Source organism: Fundulus heteroclitus, chromosome 19, assembly GCF_011125445.2.
Source record: "Fundulus heteroclitus isolate FHET01 chromosome 19, MU-UCD_Fhet_4.1, whole genome shotgun sequence".
Classification (NCBI taxonomy): domain Eukaryota; kingdom Metazoa; phylum Chordata; class Actinopteri; order Cyprinodontiformes; family Fundulidae; genus Fundulus; species Fundulus heteroclitus.
Genome location: NC_046379.1, coordinates 19407329 through 19429911, shown reverse-complemented (window position 1 = coordinate 19429911; position 22583 = coordinate 19407329). Strand labels below are relative to the sequence as shown.

The 22583-nt window shown below is 40.9% G+C and overlaps 1 protein-coding gene across 1 annotated transcript in view; it reads right to left on the bottom strand.

Moving 5' to 3' along the window:
* LOC105939053 (tyrosine-protein kinase fyna) overlaps positions 1–21999 on the bottom strand; it is a 33479-nt gene extending 11480 nt beyond the window's left edge. Inside the window, exons 1-4 of the mRNA XM_012881059.3 lie at positions 21843–21999; positions 8615–8871; positions 3507–3603; positions 96–194 (exon numbers count right to left, since the gene is read on the bottom strand). Of these exons, the coding sequence (XP_012736513.1) occupies positions 96–194; positions 3507–3603; positions 8615–8861 (443 nt within the window). The 5' untranslated portion in view covers positions 8862–8871; positions 21843–21999. The remainder of the gene's footprint in view (positions 1–95; positions 195–3506; positions 3604–8614; positions 8872–21842) is intronic.
* Positions 22000–22583: the final 584 nt, after the last annotated feature.

Genomic DNA, 22583 nt, shown 5'->3' with positions numbered 1-22583 from the left:
AAGTTGTTGAGTATTTATGACAGGCTCACTGCTGCTCCCAGAGCGCAGCTGTGGGCGAGAGGATCTGAGCTCATGAGAAAAGGCCAACTACTCACTCCTCGGCCTGGATTGAGTCCACAGGAGCGACATAATTGCTGGGAATGTATCCAGTTCCACCTGTAGTAAGGGAACGGGCCTCCCACCAGTCTCCCTCCCTGTAAAAGAGCAATGAAAGGGGGTGATATAAAACAAAAAAAAAAACAGGCATGTTGGGATAAACAAAGACTGATCAACACTGAAGACAGACACAAGGAAAACCTTAGCTGTAAGAAACAGAATATTTTTTACCAGGCCTTCCTACTACTTTTACTTTTCTTAATGCCAACCAAATCCTTGTTTTTTTTTTAATAATTTTGGGAAACAGGTGGGTAAATAAATACATGTAAGAGTAGACTTAAAAACAAACCCTGAAACAGATTGACAGATAGTTTCAGCACTTTGTGAGACCATCTGTTGCTTTCTCACCACATTTTGACAAAAACATGTGCAGATGGGGTCTCTTGTCCTGTGGAAAGGTGGCCTTCCTGCAAATATTGTGCTTCTGCAGTCTCTCCATATGGTGGGATGGCGCAGCACTTAAATTGCAAAGGTATTCGTACCTCTTGAACATTTTTCTCCCATTTTTTGTCATGGTACCAAGAACTTGAATCATTCATTTCATAAGGCTTGTATGCAGAAAGTAGTGCAAAACTGTGAGGTAGACGATAATTATGCATGATTTAGAATTTTTTGAAAATATTCTGAAAAGTGTGCAAACATTTACATTCAGACACATTAAGTAAATTCTTTGTAGAACCTTTTAGCTGCAATCTTTTGGGGGCATGTCTTTAGCAACTTTACACCTCAAGAGCCTGACATCTTTGTCTAATTCTCTATATAAAATAGCTCCAGTAAGATTAGGGAGTCGCCAGATTATAATTATTGATTTTATTTTTTTTTAGTTTGGACTTTGACTAGGTCATTCTTAACCCGACTCTCGCCAGACGGATTTTGTTCAGCAGAGCTCCACACATTCACGTGGGATCGCTTCTTTGGACATGTCTTTCAGAAGGAGGGGCCTTATCAAAAGCATATTTAAGATTGGATAAACCACTTGTTCGTCTCTCGATTCTCGATTTATTGCCCAGCCATACCACAGGTGGCTCGCGACTGGTTAACAGATGAAGGGCACTGCATTAATCTTTAAAAGTGCATCAAATCACTGGGTTTGACTAGTGATTGGCAAAAGATCGCCGACCATTTTGATGAACTGTGCCACCCAGTGAGAATGACGTTGCTAGCTTGTCAGTTTTGTAAAATATGGCACTGAGGCGAGCAAAAACAGAGAAAAGATAACCGGACTTGGACAATATTAACGAAAGACTGGGGTTTTGTGTAGCAGAAAGATGTGTCCTTGTTCTCTGGACCTCCATTTTAAAATGGCATTTTTAGATTAAACATAAAAAGTCCCAAGGGTGAGTCAGAATTGTTTAATCGAATGTTTTTACTGCTGCTAAAAATCATTGAACTGAAGCAAGTTTTTGCTGTTACCTTACTGAGGAACAAGTCAGTCATCACGTCATGAAACTGCGCGATATCATACACCCCTGTGCCAGGATGTCAGATCCAGATCTTAATGATGTCGTGAGCTTAATGGCAAGAATCACTGACTTTACAACTAAAAGGTGCATAGTGCAAGTTTTGAAGTTAAATGTTATTTTCTTTCTCATACATGCCCCTACAATTGCCCGACGTGTAAGATGAGTTATCTATTTACTGCAGTTGCCTCCTATAGGCTGGATTGGTCAGTTTACAGAGTGAGTTGAGCCAAATCCTGTAGGCATGCGCTGGACGTGCTGCACGCTCTATTTCGCCTGGCTTATTTGTTGAGTCTCCGCTGTAATCAGCGCATTAGCGAGAGAACATGGCATAACTTCAATATTTATAACTTTCTTACCACACAAGACATTACGTCTTTAAACAAAAGACCCGTGCAGTCGCAGCAGCAGATGCCTTTTTCTCTTCTCCCGTGAAAGTGCACAACACTGGTGTCATTTCAACTCGTCACCAGAGGGGGCAGACGTCTAAAAAAAACCCTGGATGCTCCTTTAAGAGTTCTGCTTTGACACAGTGCCAATTCCAGTCTCTGCTTGAGGAGATGGATAGCTCATGCAAAGACACACCGCTTCACTGTGCTGTTACATTAGCTGTGGCAAGGTTCTGCAACCATTTATGGATCGTTTTGATGCGGCAGAAATATTCCTGAACTCAAAGGCGAGAAGTTGGTCGGCAGATACAACTGGACACCTCAACGAGCTTAATCTCAAACTGCAGGGAGCAGGACAAACTGTTTTAGACATGTACGACATGTGGAAAGCCTTTGTTAAAAAGCAACGTTAAAACGTCAATGTTGCTCCACTTCAAACGCCTCGGGGAACACCTGGGAAATACACGGATCCATCCGAAGACTCAAGGCAGCATTCACAGTGTGTTTTTTTTGGTACTTTCAGTTGTATGGAACAATATTTTCTTTTCTGATCAAATCAGAAAGCTTTAATGAGTCGACCATTTGGATCTTCCCTTCTTTAACTGACGGGATACAGAGGGTGTGGAAATGCAGCTGATTGAACTGTGGAGCTCAACTCTGTGGGGGACGAGGTTTGCAGAACTACGCCAGCAGCTGGAATCCACAGCTGTGCATGATCATGATCAGCTGGACATCCCTACCAGACAGGTTTAACTGTCTCAAGAACCTTCCACAGGCCATATTGACCGTATTTAGATCTACATATCTCTATGAGCAGACTTTCCTCACATGAGGAGTGGTTGACACTCAGAGACCTTTGTGCTCCTTCAAGTTATACGAGTGAACCCCAGAAAACAGAACTGGCAAAAACAAAAAGCAGATCCAGGGATCTCATTAACAGGTGTGTCCAAGTATTAACATCCCTGTCAAATGTGCAGAGAGCATAAATAGGCCTACAATTTGTATTTTCTGTCGACTGGTTGCTTATATGATTGTCCCGTTATGAATAAAAAGTGTTTTTTGAAGACAGCTGATCTGCACTTTGCCAACGTTTGTCAATTGATACACATCTAAAAAGTTGCTGTTTGTAGTGTAAAGCTGTTGAAATGCAGCTTTCTTGAATTTATTGTTAATGCAGTGGTTGACTTCTGGGGAAATTTTACACAGTGCTCCTCATCCAGAAAGGCTGCTGAGCCTCGGTGAAGCTGAACCCTACTGACAGCATCCATGAGGATGATCTGCTCACCCTGCAAGGAAAACTAACGGTCTATCTTCAACTGCGACTAATTAAAGTTCTTAAGTAAATACGCCTTTAACACAGACACCAACTACTCTTTCTGTGTCTGTGTAGCATTTTGTCCCAGATGTAGTAGTCAGGTTTTGGTTAAAAATCACAAAGGAAAAGGAGGAGAACTTGACCACCACCCTCCCCAGGCTGTCATCCAGATGTTTTTACACTTACGTGCTGTTGAGGATCTGGAACCTCTCCCCCTTTCTGAAGCTGAGGTCGTCCTCGGTCCTGGCTTCATAGTCATACAGAGCCACGAACAGAGTTACCCCTGCAGGAAAATAGGATTGTCACTTGTGCAGGTATTGGTTAGTAGGGGCCAACATGTTGTAGAGACCTGAAAGACCTGAAGTCGGTTTATAATTTGTAGTAATTAAACATTTTTATTTTTAGGATCTCGGAGGTGAAGGTAAACTTAAAACAATCTTGTGTTTTGTAAGCCTGGCCTTAAAATGCGTTTACACTTATTAAACTGCAACAAGTCATATGTGAAGGTGTCTTGTAACAAGGAAGGATGCCATCACACAAAGTAGAAAGACCACGAGGGAGGGAGGAAGGAAGGAAGGAAGGAAGGAAGGACAGAAGGGTGTATTGAAGGAAGGAAAAGAAAAGGGAAGGCAAGTAGGATTCAAAAAAGGAAGGCTAGAAGGATGGAAAACAAGGAGGGAGTTAGAACTCCAAGATAGAAGGATGGACGCAATGAAGGAAGGAAAGAAAAAAGTGGAAGGAAGGAATGAAGGAAGGCAAGGGATCCCTATCTTTTCAGCCTGCGACCCCTAAAATAACATTACCACAGACTAGTGACCCCCATTTGGTGGGTGGGATTTTATTTTTTATGTTGCAGGTTCTTCCTTGGATCTCTAGGCCTAGGCACCATAATCATGACTCCAAAAATGAGTAAAAATCCTGAAAGGCAGGCCGGAGTCTGAAGGCGGTGATTTTATTTACACACCTCCCAAAAAATCTATAGTGCAGAATAGGAGGGAAAATGGGGGAATAAAGTACATATAAAAAATAAGCTGCTTTCAATAATTAAAACTCTTTTGCATTGTTTTTTTTCTGAGTGTTGCACATTATTACCTCCTCTGTAACGAGGCCAGACGATCTGCTTATAAACCCTTAACCCCACCCACAATCAGATCAATCAACAATTATCACTTATTTTAACACATAGAAAAACAAACCAAAACATTGATGTCACAGCATTACGGCCACTTTTACTCCTGCTGCTAGAGGCGAACCGGACAACACCGGTGGGCAGCAGGGGGGGGGGGTTCAATTTACAACAATCCTGTTTTTAATGTCAGGCATTAAATAAAAACATTTCACATTTATTGAACTGCAAACAGGCACCATGTGAGGAATCCAAATCGTCATAAGAGTCTGCATCATCTCCCCAAAACATGCGTCCATTTTGCCGCTTGCCGTCTCGGTTTTATGGAATGCAACTTTAATGCTGTGGTGTTGAGTCACAGCAGGAACAGACTTTATCACAGAAATCAACTTGTTTTGCACTGTTTTGCCAGTAAACTGCTATGGCTACGTCTTAAAGGATTGCCATCTTTTTTCTTTTAGGAGATAAAGACGGCTCTGCAATCCAAGTGTCTTCCAAGCATGCAACTGCTGAATTATGTCACTTTCTGAATGGATCCATAATTTATTCAACCCACCAAAACTGCCTAATATCTCCTCTTGACATCTAAACCAGCTCATTTGATACATCTCCATTGGCGTTATTTAATTTATTTTCACAAAACTTTTCCTTAATCTTTCAAGCTGATGATGCTTTGATGCACCTTTGGGACAAAACAGTTATCGTTAAACAAAGAGATGCATTAAATGTATGCATCTTTAAACTCTTAAAGCAGAAGCCCCACACACACTGAAGAGGGATTTGCACTCTTCGGCAAAATGTCTGGCCCTTCTGCTTGTCAGATGTGCCTCACAGAGCACCAGCTATAAATTAGGTCACTCTGTTTTCCATTAACCAGAGGGCTGGGGTCGCATGTCCTTCACAGATAGATTCCTTTATCGCAGCATGCCAATACTGGAGCAGAAAAATCTAATAATCCAAGCCACGGAGAGCTTTTTTGCGAAAGCTGCGAAAACTGAGAGGATTTTAAAGGTGTTTAAATATTCCTCCCTATAAAACTGAAATTTTCTTCCCATTTTAACTGCCCTGCATAACCTTACCTTAAGCTGAATGTCACATGATAAATGCAGTTCCAAAGACCAGAGGCTGAAATCCAGTTTTTATCTGCAAGAGTATCCCCACCTGTTTCCACTGTTTGTCCCGTTGTAACCACAAAACTTAATGCATTTATTTGGGACTTTAGGTGAGCGACCAACAAGAAGTAATGAATAATTCCACTACAATTTGAAGAGAAATTACACATGATGTTTAAAGTTGAAAACCATGCATGCATATTTTTAAGAGTAAAATTTTGGGCCAGTCTTCTTGTAAGGCAAGACAGCATTTCATGTATAGAAGAATTCATGCGCGAAATAATTCAAAGCATTTTACAGAAGGATAAAATGAGTGATTCATATCAAAAACAAGAAATGTTTGAAAAGAATAAAAGCAAATTGGCTCAAGTGTAGGCAAACTGGATTGATCGTTTCTGTGAGAATCAATTTTCAATTCTCACTACCGATTCTCAGTTGAATTAAGATCTGGAATTGGGCCATTTTAAAATATAATAACGCTTTGACCTAAATCTTTCATTTCATCTTTCATTTCACTGTAGCTCTGGCTACAATGGAAACATTTAGGATTGGAAAGATCACCTTCTATAATTGCCTTGCTAGATTTGAGCCTTCACCCCAGTCTTTTGCAGCCTCTTATCTTTCGTCACCTCTGACCTGCTCCTTTATTGCAAAAAAAAAAAAAAAAAACATTCCCACAGCATGACGCTGCCACCACTCTGTTTCAAAGTCGGGATGGTAGGGTAGGGTGGGTACCGAATTCACTACTTTTAGAGATCCCGACTAAATCCTGCCTGTACTACTGAGTACTGATTCAGGTATAATCAAATGGTACCATGTTTTGGTTACCGAGACGCATCCTGTTGAAACTGAGGAAGTTTAAGAGTAGGCAATGTTCCATGCTGGACATGAACACAGCATCACACACACACAAGAGTGTAATGACATCAGTAGCCACTGGTCCAGTAAACAAAGCAAGCATGGCTGATAGAAAGCTCTGAAAAGTCTGGCTCCACTTTTCAAAATGCGCTGCAGATTAGGCTCGCAAGGCCAGCGGTGGGAATACTTCTAATCTGAGGAAGCACCATGTACCAGTTGCCAGTTTAGCAAATTTCTAGTTTATATAGTTATATAGTATAGTTAATATATTTTATTTTCCTCTGAAACTGTTGGGCTAAAATAATTCCCTGAATTTGATTCACACACAACTTCAATCCCTTATTTACCACATTCACTCTGTGTGCCTCTGATAACTGTTGTTTTGGTAAAAAAAAAAAAAAAAAATATTGATTTACGTGGTGTGGATTCAGGCAATGTAGCAAAATTCATAACTTATTTCACAATGTTTATTTCTAAATCCAAACAAGTTTATATATTGAGAAGTAAATATGCTACACTGAAATTTTTTGAGATTTTAACTTTCAAACGTGAAAGGTACCACCTCTAGGGGATGGTATGTTTACGGCATATGCGGGGTTAGTTTTTTCACAATGTGGCGTGTTTTGCATGTGAGCCTCATGTGGCGAAATGCAAATGGGACTTATTCAAGCTCTCATTGTCGAGGCTCTCTTTCTTTTTTCCACTGTACCCATGAAGATCAGATTTGAGGCGTGCTTGACTAACAGCTCACCTGTCAACAGATTTACCCCACCAGAGCTGTGGATCTCTGCAACTCCTCCAGAGTCACCATGAAACTCTTGACAGCTCTTCTGATTAATTAACTATTTTTGATTAGTTTAGGAAACCACGTCTTAGTAGTAGACCATGTCTTGGTGGGTTTATATTTGCGGAATACTAATTTTTGGTGGAGAGATTGAACAGGGCTCATTGATATTTGTTTTGTCTTTTATCTTCATTATAACACAATAATATAGACAAACAGGGAAAGCAGTGTCAGTGGGCTAATTTGCAGCACTTGTCCGTGGATGAGTTGTTCAAAACAGATTATCTAAAGTGCAACAGTAAACAGAACAATGATAAAAGAGTTAGCAGTGATACTAATAACATATTTGCATACAGACAAATGTAGCGGAGGGACTAAAACGTGGCCGTAAAACATTGTATTATGATTATAATGCTGGTTTTGACACAGTCAGGATTTGGTATGTGTTTTTTTTAAAAAAATGGTGAATCTGGTTACAGACTTTAAATTAACAGGGATTGAGCTCCAAAGTCCAGTACCTCTATCAGAGAGAGAGAGAGAGAGAGAGTACTTTGAGCAATAGGGGTTTTGGGAAGAAACCTTAAAGTTGCCTTACAGTCCCACATTTTTTTTTAATAAAGTCACTTAGTGGTTTTGGTGCAAGGTCATTAAGACATAATTTTTTTCTTACAAAGCTTGGAAGAATGTTTAATAGCCCAACCCTACAAACCTCTGTTGTATTTGTACTCCAGCGGTGTCAGTCTGACTCCTGGGACCTTCATAGAACCGCTGTTTTTACACTAAGGTTACATTACACACAGGTGGAGTCCATGCACTGCTTGCTCTACAACTTAATATCCCGACCAACCACGTTGCAGTTTGTGATCGCCACATGGGGAAAATGTAAAACTGGTAAATCGGACACAAGGAAGTACAACTAATGAGTTGAAAAAATGCAGTTTTAAACCTTACAGTGCTGTGAAAGTGCATGCATTAAACCTTAGACTTAGACTTAGACTTAGACTTACTTAGACTTAGACTTACTTTATTGTCATTTTGTAGCACAGAGTGCATACAGAACGAAATTTCGTTTTTTCATACAGCTCAGAAAGATTGCAGTAACTCTACAGGATACCTTGCAGTGAATTTACAGTACAGGATAAGAAAAATGCAGTGGTAAATCACAGTCAAATACAGGATAACTTTCAATTTAACTTTCGGATAAAGTGCAGCAGTGAGCAGTAGGCAGATTGAAATGTAAAGACAATGTAAGCAATGTAAACAAATATGCAGTAAGGTGCAGCAGTGATTTAACGATAGACAGTTGCATTGTAAACAGTTTTGCAGTACGTTTCCGGAAAAAGTGCAGCAGCGATATTGAAGGATACATACAGGTAACCTGCAGACGGATCAAGTCGTGCAAATCCAGTCTCACCTGTCCCTCCGCGAGACCGAAGCGTGCCAGACTGCGAGGACGTGTGCACGCCTCCGAACACAGTCACCCCCTGTGTGGCGGCGGTGTGGAAGTTGTTGTAGTTGGGAATGGTGGTGACGCCGAAGCTGGGGTAGTGCTGCGGCGTGGGGTCGGAGCCATAGCGGTACCCGGAGCTGTGTGTGAGGCTGGTCTCGCGGTCATCGGTGAGTTTCGCTGCTTCTTTATCCTTACATTGGACACAGCCCATCCTCTATCGTCTGGAAAAAAGGACAAAGCGAGCGCGAAGGGAGGGAGAGATATGCAGACAGAATGAGGATGTAGGTAAAAATAACAGCTCCAAAGCTGCCCCACTTGGGGAAAACATGATTTAATCTTCCATTATTTCAGATTTTCCTCTGAGACTCAGAGAAAGCCTTCAGAAAAATCTTACAGTTAGGCTTAAATTAAACACGATACTCACCCTCTAATTTGACAAAGAAAAAAAAAAAACCTCTGCGACTGCACTGTATGCGCTCGCCTTAAAATATGCACTTTAACGTACTTGAATTAACTATTTTATGGTTTACTTCTCCAACGTGTTGCATGACCACACATGTGCAAAGAATTTACTCCCCACACCACCACATTTACAAGATGGCACGCAGTTCATTTTTGTTTACTTTAACAGGAGCTCGACACACATGCATCTATGGATTAAGAGCGCCGGAGTAAAAAACACACAGCAGCAGCAGCAAACCGCTTCCTGGCTTCTGTATCCCTAAGCACGGAGCATTTGGCCCAAGGAAGGCAGTTTCTCTAATGAGTGAGGCGATCTCCTTAGAAGGAGCCCTTCCATCTTTATAGACCCAGTTACACTAATGAACATCCAGGCTCAAGGTGTCCCTGGAAGTGGGGCTTGAAGCTGGTGAAACATGGTTGGCTGCAGGGTTGTCTTTCATCCAAACTGACTTCAGACGCAGATAATTGGAAACATACTTGTTTACAGTGTCTGTGGATAGGGAGAGGTGGCATTAGTGATATGGGAAACTGTCACAGCTCTCCGCATCAAAGGAAAAGATGAGCTGTTGGCTCATGGGGCATGATTCATGAGTGCTGGGTTTAAAAGGAACAATGATGGAAAAGTATTATAAACCTCCATGCTTAAAAATCAAAAGGTTTTATAACGATCAGAATCACATTCTGATCCTCACCACTTTCACTTTAAAACCGAAGTTGGTGCCAACATTGATGGGATAATCCTAGTAACGCTGACACAAACGGCGCAAATTATTAAGAAATCATGCAACTGCGGCATTAATGTTGGATTTGGAAATGACAATAATAACTCACATTTTTCCCCAATCCTCTATTTTCTGTCATTAAGGTATTACCACCACTGCATGTGAGCTTTAGCATGTCAGCAATATATATATATATCTCAGTTGCTCTGAATCATTATATTTTACTGCTATTGCTTGAAATATAATCTGAAATATAATTATGTGATAATCTAAAGTACGTCTATCCCCTAAACTTGCTTACATTTTGTCACATTATAGAGAGTTCAATGTACTTTATGTGATCAACCAACACATAATTGTGCATAGCTGTGAAGTGGAAGGAAAAGCATTCCTTTTTTAACAACAAAATTAAATGTGGCGTGCTATTGGTTTGGTTCATGGCAGCAACGGTTTTTCATAGGGGCGATTCAACCCCACACCTATAGGGAACCACTGCCTTCATGCGTCAAATATTCAGAAAGTGGAAAAGAAAGCCCACCAAGCCAGTAATTAAAAAAAAGATGGGTATTTACAACTTTTGTATGATTTTTGTCAAGGCAGCAAGTACAAAGAGTGACAATTATTTTGGTTTTCTGTCGGGTGAGGAGCAATATCGCTGGTACTTAGATACCCCAAATTCAAATCCAAGACAACTATCACTTATGCTGCGGAGATGCTTGTCCTCAGTAAGGAAAGGGAGGCCGGTCAGAGTTGATAAGGAAGATGAATCGAGCTAAAGAGAAGGCAGTAATTGGAGGGGAAACCAGCAAGAGGCTACAAAAGACTTGAGTTCATCTTCATGCAGAACAACAACCTTAAACATATAGGCTAAGATCAAAGCATACTCATGTGTTAGAATGGCTCAATCAAAGTCTGTGACAATACTTTAAAACTATTGCTCATAAAGGCTCCCCATTCTGTCCGGCTGAGCTTGATCTTTTTTGCCAAAGTAGAATGGGCAAGATTTCAGTCTGTAGAAGTGTAGTGTGTAGACGAGTATAGATGGCTTGTTAGATCCTGATCTGTAAAGCATAATTCTTCCATTTAACATAACAGAAAAAAAGAGAAAATGTCCAGGACTTTTATACAACTACTTTATGTCGGTCTATAAAACCGAATCCCGATATAAAACATTAAAACTCTGGGCTGTAATGTGAGAAAACTGGGAAAGGCCGAACTGGTATGAATACATCTGCAAGGCACTGTATTCCAGGGGAGAGGATAGAGACGGAGTGTGAACTTTCTCTTGGGAGGCTGTAAGCAGGATGGTTGAAACTTGAAAATGTTTTATCATCGTCTGTCAGCAGGTTGCAATAAAAGCAAACTTTGACAAACCAGGTGACAAGTACAAATCACTGCTGTGCAACACCTGCAGACCGGGAATCCAACAACAATACACCTGGTAGGATTCTGGAAAGCAAACAACCCTGTATGCAGGGTTTTTATTTCACTTGCTGCAAGCAGGTGAGCATTTGCTCCACTCTGCTAAACTAACGACAAAGAGGGGAGCCACTGCGGAGAGAAAGAGATCAACGTGATTCACGACTGCCCATAAAACCCCATAAAATACCCAAAAGAGGGAATGAGCTTATAGAAGCACGCATTACGGCCTGATCCTGGACCAAAGCTGAGACCGCGGACAGAAATCCAAGAAGGAAAACCGCAGAATCGTCACTAATCCTTCAGATATCAGATAATCTTCTTTGACATTTATATTCACATCTTCAATCTTCTGGTTTTTCCCTAATCCCCCCGTCAGACAGTACAGCACATATATTCAAGATAAACATCAATCTAAAGACATTTAGTGGAGACTGGAAGTACATAAGCAATCAATAAGTATTTTTAAACAAGTATTTGCAGCAAGAGCTGGTGGATGTTTTAGAATGTAGCCTTTAAAACAATTATCTTGCATTTTATCCACAAGAAGTACGGAAATATTACTATTTGATGCGAGGTTGATGGAGATGTACATCAGTTTCTAACTTTTTAAAAACAGGTTTGGAGGCAAATGTGGAAAAGACAGCTATTTTAATCATCAGCCCAACAAAAGCAGAACAGATCACAGCTGCAAAACAGATGAATGTTTTGCCGCTGCTTTGCATAGGAGGAAAATAGTTCGAGAAAATAGTTAGAGTTTTCTGGTGTGACTGCAGAGATTGAATAGCCCTGCATCCACTCCTGGAGGACGCGGAGTAAATGAGGGGAGATCTCCTGTTACCGTTGACCCTGTGGGGGATCTTTTCAAGTAAAAAAAAGTCTGGGACGTCTCCACTTACATGTTCCCTTTTCTCTATATGCAGTCCACCCTGTTTGGGCAGGAGGGGAACGTTTCAAGGCAGAAGAAGATGAATCGCATGAATCAAACAGATTCAACACAGGCAAGAGGACGGATAATCTTTCACGGCAACGTCATAAAAATGTCACACACATTCATTAGACAACTCAGATCCAAGAGACGGCTATTCTGTTATATTATAGGGATGAGTCACCACCATTAGTCATATCAAAAACTCGAAATAAGCTGCGAGACAATGTAGATGTTACTTCTTCCTGCTTTTATCATGGCAGAGATGTTCATAAAATCATACTGAATTAAAATCCAGGACAACTATAATCTATCACCTAGAACAGGTATTGGCGAACTAAGGCCCCCGTGCCATATAAGGTCCTTTGGGCTTTCTAGTCTGGAGACTATCGACAACGGTGAGTGGAAAAAAGAATGGTTGACAGTGAGTGCCATGTATTTAACAAGGAATGTGCAGCTAAATATTTTTTAACTAAAGTGCGATCAGCACTTTGAATTGTCGTTACTGAAAAGTGCTTTTAAATAAACTTGACTTGCCTTGATCAAAGTCTGTATGTCTCATTTGTCAAGAAACTGTTGTGGTTTTTAAAGAAGCCAACATTAGCCGCCACTTTTCCACCAAGCATGCCAATTATGCTAGCAGCTGGTCAACAGAAGAGCGGACAACGACTGCTCAGAGGTTGGCAGCCAATTTACACTTTTCTTCAACAAGCTACCATCCAAGAGTCCAGTACCAAGACAAGTTACCTGCTGGCATTCAAGTTAGCAAAGAGCAGCAGCCTTTTTTCCAAAGTTTTTGTTTTATTTAAAGCGTGCAGGACAGAGGCAGCAGTAGTGTCCCAAAAGCAAGAACAAGTTTGAAAAAATAAGTTTATCATGCAGGAGTTATGCGTCGTGTTGAGCTAATTGATTAAGCATTGACTAGCAAGCTAAACAAAATAACTGAGTAATTCACATTATATTCATTGGCATTGGACAAAAACATCAACGACACTGCCCATCTTTTAATCTTCATGGTCAAGGATTAATGACAGTTTTGAGATAACTGAGGAGTTTTTGGCCATGAAATCCCTAAAGGGGAAAACAAGGGGAGAGGACTTATTTGAGAAGGTTTCAGGAGTCATCGAAAGGCTCAAGCTACCCTGGAGTACGCTTACTAACGTCACCATCAATGAATCGCCAAACCTGACTGGAAAGAACCTTGGGCTACTGAAAAGAATCCAGGACAAGGTGAAAGAGGAGAATCCCAAGCAGGGTGTCATTTTTCTTACTCTGCATAATCCACCAGGAGGGGCTATGCAAGTCTGTGCTGCAGAACAACCGTGTAGTGACGCAGGTTGTAAAACTTGCTAACTTTACTAGAACAAGGGGTCTCCAGCATTGTGAGTTTATTGTATTTCTTGAAGAAACTAATGCAGATCACCAGGATTTGCTTTACCACCCCCATGGCTGTTGGTTAAGTTTGGGGAAAATATGCTAGCGAATCTGGGATCTTGAAAAAGAAATTATTAAATTTTTGGAGTTACTTGCGAAAGCTGAGGATGTTCCTGAGCTCACTGACTGGTTGCATGATTTAGCTTTTAACTGTGGACATTCTGAAACACATGAATAAACTGAATGTGAAGCTACAAGGCAAAGATCAATTGTGCATGAAATGTACACAGACGTGACAGCCCTTAAAGCCAAGTTAACTCCATTTTCAGGATAGACGTCACAAAGATCTTATACTCATTTCTCCACGCTTGCAATGCTGAAAGAGGCCACTCGACATGTGGGAAAATACAGGAAACCTCTGTACAATCTGCACAGGGAGTTCTGCCGTCGCTTCACTGATTTTGAAAAAATAAATTGAGAGCTCTCTTCAGCTGGTCTCGTGTCCCTTCACGCAAGATCCAGAAACAGCACCACCAGATGTGCATTTGGAACTGATTGATCGTCAGCATGACCCCGTCCTAAAAGAGGAGCTTAGCTCGCTTAAACTGGGTGAGTTCTACGCTTCATTGAATTAAGCCAAATTCCCAAACATGCAGAAGATGGCCAAGAGGATGCTGGTGTTGTTGGCACTACCTACGTGTGTGAGCAGACTTTTACTGTTATGGACTTAAAACAAAGAACCCCCACAGATCCCAGCTGGCTGATGAACCCCTTAGATCTGTTCTTAGAACTGCCACAACCAAACTGACTTTGATGAGCTGGCAAAAAAAAGAGTGATCAACAACACTGTTCCCACTAAATAAGAAAAAAAGAAAGCTTTCCTATTTTGTCCCAATGTGAATGAAATGTGAATGTGACATTTTAAATGCTTTGAAGTGGTTGGACCATTTCATGTTGTCAGAGACCATAATCTCTGGTCCACTTCTCTTCATCTCAGCTTTCTCTATTTTAACCTGATCTCCTCTGGTGCACAAAACTGTGAAAACAATCATTGCCAAGCTAAATCAAAACAATGTAAATGCAATTACTAAAATGAATGAAGCTGGAAATTCATTCATTCTGAATATGGACTATCACAGTCAAAATAAACACGAAGGTCTTGTATCTTGTTAATTTCATCGTAGCAACAAATAATGCTCAATTCAGAGGCTCAGAAATGTAATTATCAGGAGTGGGAAAAAAAGAAAATGGTGAGAATGCTTTTTTATGAATGATACATTACAATTTCCCCAACATGTAGATCAAGAAATGAGAAAACTAACATGTATTGGAGAGATTTTATTGGAACTAAACATTTTCTAGCCATATGATGCTGTCCTGCCCTGCGATAGACTGATGACCTGTCCAGGGTGTACCCCGCCTCTCACCCATTGACAGCTGGAGATAGGCACTAGCACCCCTCGTGACCACACAAGAGATAGACAAAATAAAAAAATGGATAGATGGATGATGCTGTCCTGGCCCATCGTTACAATTTTTAAACTCAGTGTGGCCCCTGATCCAAAAAGTTTGCCCACCTCTGACCTACAATGATGTGCTGGCAAAGCTGATCATTAATAAGAGTAAAAAAACAATGTGACCATTGTAACTCTGGAGGGGCTGAAGAAATTAACAACTCAGGTAGCAGAATCTGTCCAAAGGGCAACTTGTACTTGTGTACTTCACAAATCTTAAAGAACAGTGGCAAAAACAAGAATCCTAGAATTTCTACTTGTAGTTTGCCTTAAGCCACATAGCGGCACAGTAAACATATCAAAGAAGGTGCTCTGGTCAGACAAGACTACTGAACTTATTGGCCTACAGGGAATTGTCTCTGCCTGGTGGTGAACTAATACAGTACATGACACGAAAACACCTACCCCAAGGTAAAACATGGTGGTGGAACCATCATGATGTATCAAGGCTTTTTTACAGCAGGGAGAAGCAAGCTGGTCATTGATGTAGGGAAGACAGATGGAGCTAAACCAAGGCAATAATGGAAGAAAACCTGTTAAGCTTGTTTCACACTATGCAATTACTGAATGTTTTGTTCCAATGTTTGGTTGAGAAACAAAATCCAGCATTTGTGTTGGACCGGTGATCTGTGACTGTTCAGTGTGACAGGGGGGCCCTGGCAAAGACAACCTACAGCAAAGATCTAGACGTATCTGATATTTTCTGGGAATGTCAAATAGTGTGGCTGCTGCTTTGACTGACATCAGTTTGTGTCCACTTCAGCCCAGTCATGAGCACATATAGTCTCCTCCACTGCCACATTTTCCTCGCCCTCTTTCCAGCACCCAACTCTAATATTAAGTGCATTATCACCAATACCTTAGTACCTATTTATTGATAGACCTATATATACGACATGTTAAGTGCAGACCTGGCCATTTTATGCTGTTGCTTAATTACCTATTTTTTGATTAAAACACACAAACACTGAATTCAAACTCAACCCTTTACTCAACCAACCTTTTACCAAAACTGCAAGTTTTTAAAAAAAAAAAAGAAAAAAAGATGTCCTCTCTGAACTCTTTGAAGGGGTCAAAAACTGGTGATGGCACGTCCTTGGGTCTGCGTTTGTGATTGGTTGGGAGGATGTAATGACTGTAGCATTAACCTACATGATAGGCTAGAACGCAAAAGGAAGGAAAACTGTTCTTCAGTTGAAGTTTTTATTGACCCCTTTATTTCACTATTGTACTACACGTCTATCGATCAATATATATTGTTATTGAGTTATCGTCTAGCCATAGTCAGGAGTGACTATATACAGCCTGCATGGTGTGACATGTTCCAGACTGATGCAATCATCGCAATCGAACAGTGCTTACAGACCACAAAATACTTGAGGGTGGGGCAGATATTCAGTGTACAAGGAAATGGTTTACATCTAAGCATATTTCTGTGTTAGAACTGCCAGATCAAAGTCCAAACATTACAAAGGGACGCCACACTTTTCAGCTTTTTATTTCTTTGTGTATTATTTTCCCTTCATATAATAATTTAGCTATATTTTCTATTAATCTGACATAGTATTGCAATAAAAACCTAGTGACATTTATGGGTGTGATGTGACAAAATGTAAAGAGGTTTAAGTGGTATAAGCACTTTTTCAAGGGACTGAAACCTGTGACAACTTTACCTGCAAAGAAAGCACAAGATGACATCACAGCCTTAGGACTTCACCTTTGTCTCAGCAAGAACAATTCTTGTGCTATTTTCAGACCCAAATGAACAGCTTGCCTCAAAGAGGCCCACAGCAGCACGATAAGGAGAGGACCTACTATAGAGATGGAGCTGTTCTTGCAAATTGCGTAGGAAGATTAGGATAAGGTAGGAGGTAGTCTGAGCTTTCTGATCTACTAGTGTCAGTATAAAGCAAATGCCAGCATCAGTGTTTGGTTAGAAATGAAATGACCCAAATTACATTAGTTAATAACCTGAAATAAGAACTAGTGTTATAGAAGCTATTATTAAAAACTGTGTTGATTTCAGAAAATATGTAGTTATTATATCACAACGAAAAGAAAGGAATGTCAGGGATGGATTAAACAGGAAATAGTAAGACAGGCCTGACAAGTGGACCTGTTCAAGTAACTGCTCTACACAGATGAGACCATCAATAAACTAATACATAAGTGCAAATTTATACTAATCCAGATTTATCAAAGTACCCAACATACTATCATTTGAAGATACAAAGCATACATTCAAACATTGCTGACATTAGTATAATTTACAATTGACTAATTACATTTATGATATTAATGTGGAATCTTTTTTTACTTCGCTCTCCTGTTCAGCATTGTTCATTTTGTTCTCTTGAATCAAGCCCCCCTCATCTGTTTAACCCACATAACGACCTACTTCAACCCTCATCCCCACTTCCTTCATTGATAACCTCTACCTCCTTCATTGGTACCTTATGGATCCCTCATGTCTACCTTCTTCGTTGATGTCTTCTTGATTCTTCACCCCTTTTACTGGTACCTTATTCATCTCGCATCCCTACCTCCTCATTAGTACCTTCCAGATTCCTTATCATCACCTTTTTCATTGGTAACTTATTGTTTCATCATTCCTACTTCCTTCGTTAGTACCTCATTGATTCCTCATCCCTATCTCCTTCATCAATGCCTTCTTGATCCTTCATCCCTACTTCCTTCAACCCCCATCCTTACCTTTCTCGTTGGTACCTTAATGATCCTTCATCCCTACTTCTTTCATTGGCACTTTCTTGATTCTTCATCCCTACCTCCTTCATCAATGCCTTCTTGATTATTCATCTCTATCTCCTTCATTGATGCCTTCCTCATCCTTCATCCCAACTTCTTTCAACCCCCATTCCTGCCTTCCTCATCTGTACCTTAAAGATCCTTCCTTGCTACCTCTTTCATTGGCACTTTCTTGATTCTTCATCCCTACCTCCTTCATTGGTATATTATTGATTCCTTATCCCTACGTCCTTTATTGATACCTTATTGTCCCTTAATCCCTAGCTCCTCCATTGATACTTTCTTTATCCATCTTCCCTATCTTGTTCATCCACTATCTTCATCGATTAACCTATTTGTTCTACTTTGCCCTGGTAGCATCGTGTAGGTCCTTCTCTGGCTTGGGGAATTGATGTGCTGAGACAGACCTGCCACTTTGCATCGGGATCTCTGAAGCCTGCAGCAAAAGGCTTCTGCCAGATTATTCCATTAAAATGCATCAATCCTCTTCTCCCAAGACATCTGAAATCTTTTTGATAAACCATTTAAAACTTCATTGTTGTGGCATGGTGATTGCCAGTAAAACGTATTTAAACTATGAATCTCCCAGGTTTAATTGTGGTGTTTGAGATATTGCAAGTAATTATTTTCCATCTCCTTTTTCTTTTGATTTTCAGATCCAATGTGGAAAAAAAGTTGGCCCTATTTTCTCTGTAAATAATCTGCTTATTAATGTTTTCTGACAATTTTGTTTAAAAAAATGCAACAACTATATGATGCCCAAAATAATGATCTTTATCCTGTATATTGGTATGATCACCTAATAATTGATTACATTTTTACTATATTTGTACATTTAACACATAACCAACAAAGCCAACAGCCTTACCTGATACAAGAGATCCATGAAACCTCATTACAATGCTTGCTTTTGGGCTTTTGAATCTCAGCCAATAATCAGTGAAACTGTGCTCAGCTCGTCATTACTCCTGGAATGTCTTTCTCATTTAACAGCACTTAACTTACAAATCTCTCATGAATATGATCACTTTGCAATTCCAACAATCTCTTAAAAACACAGGCCTGTTTCTTTTAAAGTGTGTGGTCACTTTACACTCAGGCTATTGATATGTAAGAGTCAAGGTTGAACTTGCCACCCTCCTCCCACTGACAACGCACACGCATTGACCTTATCCAAGTCCAAAATTTGACTTTTTGTTGCGTCAACAAAGACGAGTACATGAAGAGCATCACTTGAGGCTGTGTGCCATTTGAATGAAACGCCACAAAAGTTGCTCTGTTTGGTAGCTTTGCTATGACATGGACAATCTCCTCCTTATTGCTGCCATTCTCTGGATAGTTACAATATTTGCTTGTGTCAGACAACCCAGTTCATTCAGTGTATCAACAGCGGGACAATGGCTACATTTCACTTGGCCACAAGATTACGAGCACAATGAAACGCAGTGTTAAGGCTTTCAAAGCGCTCTTCGTGCGCTGAATGAACAGAGTGGGGTTATAAAACCCACAGCTGAGCTTCATACAGTATGTGGCTTAAGTCTAGCTCTGTTTTAGTGTCACAATGTTCACAGTTGAGTGTGTTGAGTCATGCCGTTAAATAACTGAGACCATTATAAATATCTATTCAGGCAGCTTGAGTTGGGCACCTTCACTAACACTTGGGAAATAGAGCAATAGGTCATATCAAAGAAACCAGGAAATATGAGCATATTTGTCTAAATTTGAGATCTGTTGATGGAAGCTTCCTAGTCTTGTTCCAGTGGAGGGTAGCAATGGATGCTGGAAATCGATGAACCTAAACTGAGTCAACAACAAAACACAAAACAGGGGCAACAAAGTGTGCAGGTGATACAGATAATCCAGATAAAAGAATTAATGACACCTTCTTTTGACAATTATTTACTTCCAATCTAAATTGCCTAAAGATATTTGTTTACATTTTACAGATGGGCCCTCTTTAACTTCACTGTAGTGCAATTGTTCTGGGAACAACTCAAGAACAAAAAGACATGCCCACTAACTTCAGTAGATGGATGACTGTTCTTGAAGGGCTTTCCTTAAGTTTCCCTGCTGTGACTACAGGTGTATCATGAACAAAAACCCAAATTTGTCTTTGTCTTTCTCTCAGGCAAGATAAAGACATATGAACCTTTTTTCAGCCAGCTGACCGACAATATGCAGCAATAGGTGGGTAAGGGGCAGCGTTACGCTACAGGCAAATCTGTCTTTTTCAAGGTGAAAAAAAGTGTAGTCAGCCTCTTAATAACCAGCTTCCAGTGATTCGTATCTCATCCAACTTTTCAGACACGCATTGTAACATCATTTGATGAAAAAGTGTTGGAAATTACAAACCGCAGAGAAATGCATTGCTAAAAGCTTTCCCTGCTAAGATCTGTTAGGCTGGTGGTCACTGTTTACTAAAGCTCAAAGAGGAAGAGTCAAGTCTCAGACTGATTAATTAGAAGTACTCAACACCTGTAAAACTGAAGCTAAAGAAAATACAATGGCAAGAAACTACAGATCTCTAACATAAACAACTCTACTTTTCATCTATTGAGGAAGAGTTACTCAAATGACAAACATTGTTTTTATCGGTCTAATTCTGACTTTTATGAGAGATGTTTAATGCAGAAGGTGAGACATAAATCGGGATGAAATAAGACATGGATAACCCAAAGCTTTGGGGTGGTGGTTGCTCATCGGGAGGTATTGATCAGCAAGATCAGAAGTAGGTTCTGGTGAAAGTACTCCAAATTTGGCATCTGAAAGACAGAACTTGTGCAAAGCTGAGTGGACTGGACTTTGTCCAAATGCTGAATAATTTTACACAAGCAACTAACAGTTTGGATGATCAGAGGAGCAACAAACAAGACTAAGAAGAAACAAAACTGAGAGTTGATTTGACTAAACTGTAGAATCCGGCTGGAAAGCCTGTAGGCAGGAGAGCAAAGCGGCATCGGCAGCAAAAGGTCAAAATCCAAAGGCTCGTTTTGTGCTACAGAGTTCGTGAAACCTTCTCCTGTGCACCGTGCTTTGAGTAGATCCTGCTCAAAGCACACATCGGTGCACTTGTACAACCCCTGCTGTCGACTGCGTGTGCTTCTTGCAGCACCTTGCAAATAATTAACCCCAACATTTATTTTGAGTGGGCATGCCACAAGTCGTATTCGTACCACACTTTGAGGACCATGCCTGTTCCCTGTGTGCAAAAGTGGCTGTTGTTTGTTTCATTTATGAACAGAAAGGACCTAAAATAACCCTTCGCATGGATCATGAACAGAAACATCCAACTGACTTCAACCACGTGTAACATTTCACGCACGATTGTGCAGGCATCCATGGACAGCCCCGTGCACTCCCAGCTTCAGGGTGATCTCTGAGGATGTCTCTGCCAAAAACACTTAACTGCGTCCTAACTTATATCACAGGGGGCAGCCAGCACATCCTCCCATATATATATATATAGGTGTTTGCCTCCAAGATGGATGGCTGCACCTCCAGACACAACAGATAACCCGATTAAAGCGGCCCTGATTGGAAATTTAACAGCGTGGCAATGGCAATAAGCTCAACGAATGTGACAACTAATTCGGAGACTAATCAATAGGAGGCTGTCTGCGGGTCGCGGTGACTGTGGTGCTCACGGCCTCAGCTCTGCAGCCCATCCGTCCCTGCTGCTGCTGCTGCTGCTGCAGATGCAACACAAGAGCCCCCCTTTCTCCACAAACCCTGAGCTACAAAACATCACCCGCAATCACAGCTCTCCTTCACGATGCTTCTTTGTTTTTAGTTGTTGTTGTTGTTTTTTTTTTTTTTTAATTCGCCAAAACTAGAACATAAAGCACATCCACACGGCGCAGAAACGCTCCGATCACATGACCGCGGCGCTTTAAAACGTGTTATTTATCTCTCTCCTCTTCCCCTCCCCGAGATGGATTCAACCACAGAGGACGAGGCGGCAGCGCCGGTTGGAGCAAAAAGTAGAATTACAACAAAAGCAAGCTCACCGCACAAAATCAGATCAATCCATCGGAGTCTTCAGGGGAGGTATCGTGGAAGAGATCGCTGATGTTTTTTTTTTCCTCCTCTGTCTCTCTGTGTGTGTGTGTGTTATTTTTCCTCACACAGAGGGGAGAACAGAGGGAGACTAGTCCCTGCCGGAGAGCCTGTCGCCGCCGTGTGTCCGGATGATGACGATGGAGAGGGAACTCTGTGTCAAGCTAGAGTAGCAGCGGCAGCTACTTCCGGTGAAGACTTTCAAATTAAAGCCGCTTATTCTGGAGGTCTATTTAAACGCATTTAATTCTACGCACTTTGTCGGTTATTGTTTCACTAACTATCCCACGGAGGGATAATGATAAACACCGCCATTCGTTTTCTACGTTTAAATCGTCTCTATTGTTCGTGCTGACGAACAAGCACCGCTTTAACTTCCGGTTTTGTCTCTTTGGCAGGCTGTTGTTTTCGCGTGAGGCTGAAAGCAGAGCCAGGTCGCCGTGATTGACACCGTTTTCTTCCAATGAGAGTTTACAATGTGGGCTTAAGTGGGACACCTCCTCGTCCACGAGAATACTGGAAAACAAGAGCACTGTTGGCTATTTGTTTTTGATCAAGTGAATTTCAGCTCTCTGTCAGCTGTCGTGCTTTCTGCTTTAAAACGAGATTTGTACTGAAAGTCAGAAGGCAGTATAAAGCATGAAGGTTTTCTTTTTGTTTTGTTTTTTACCCCCAGAATGTCTGCAGGAGTT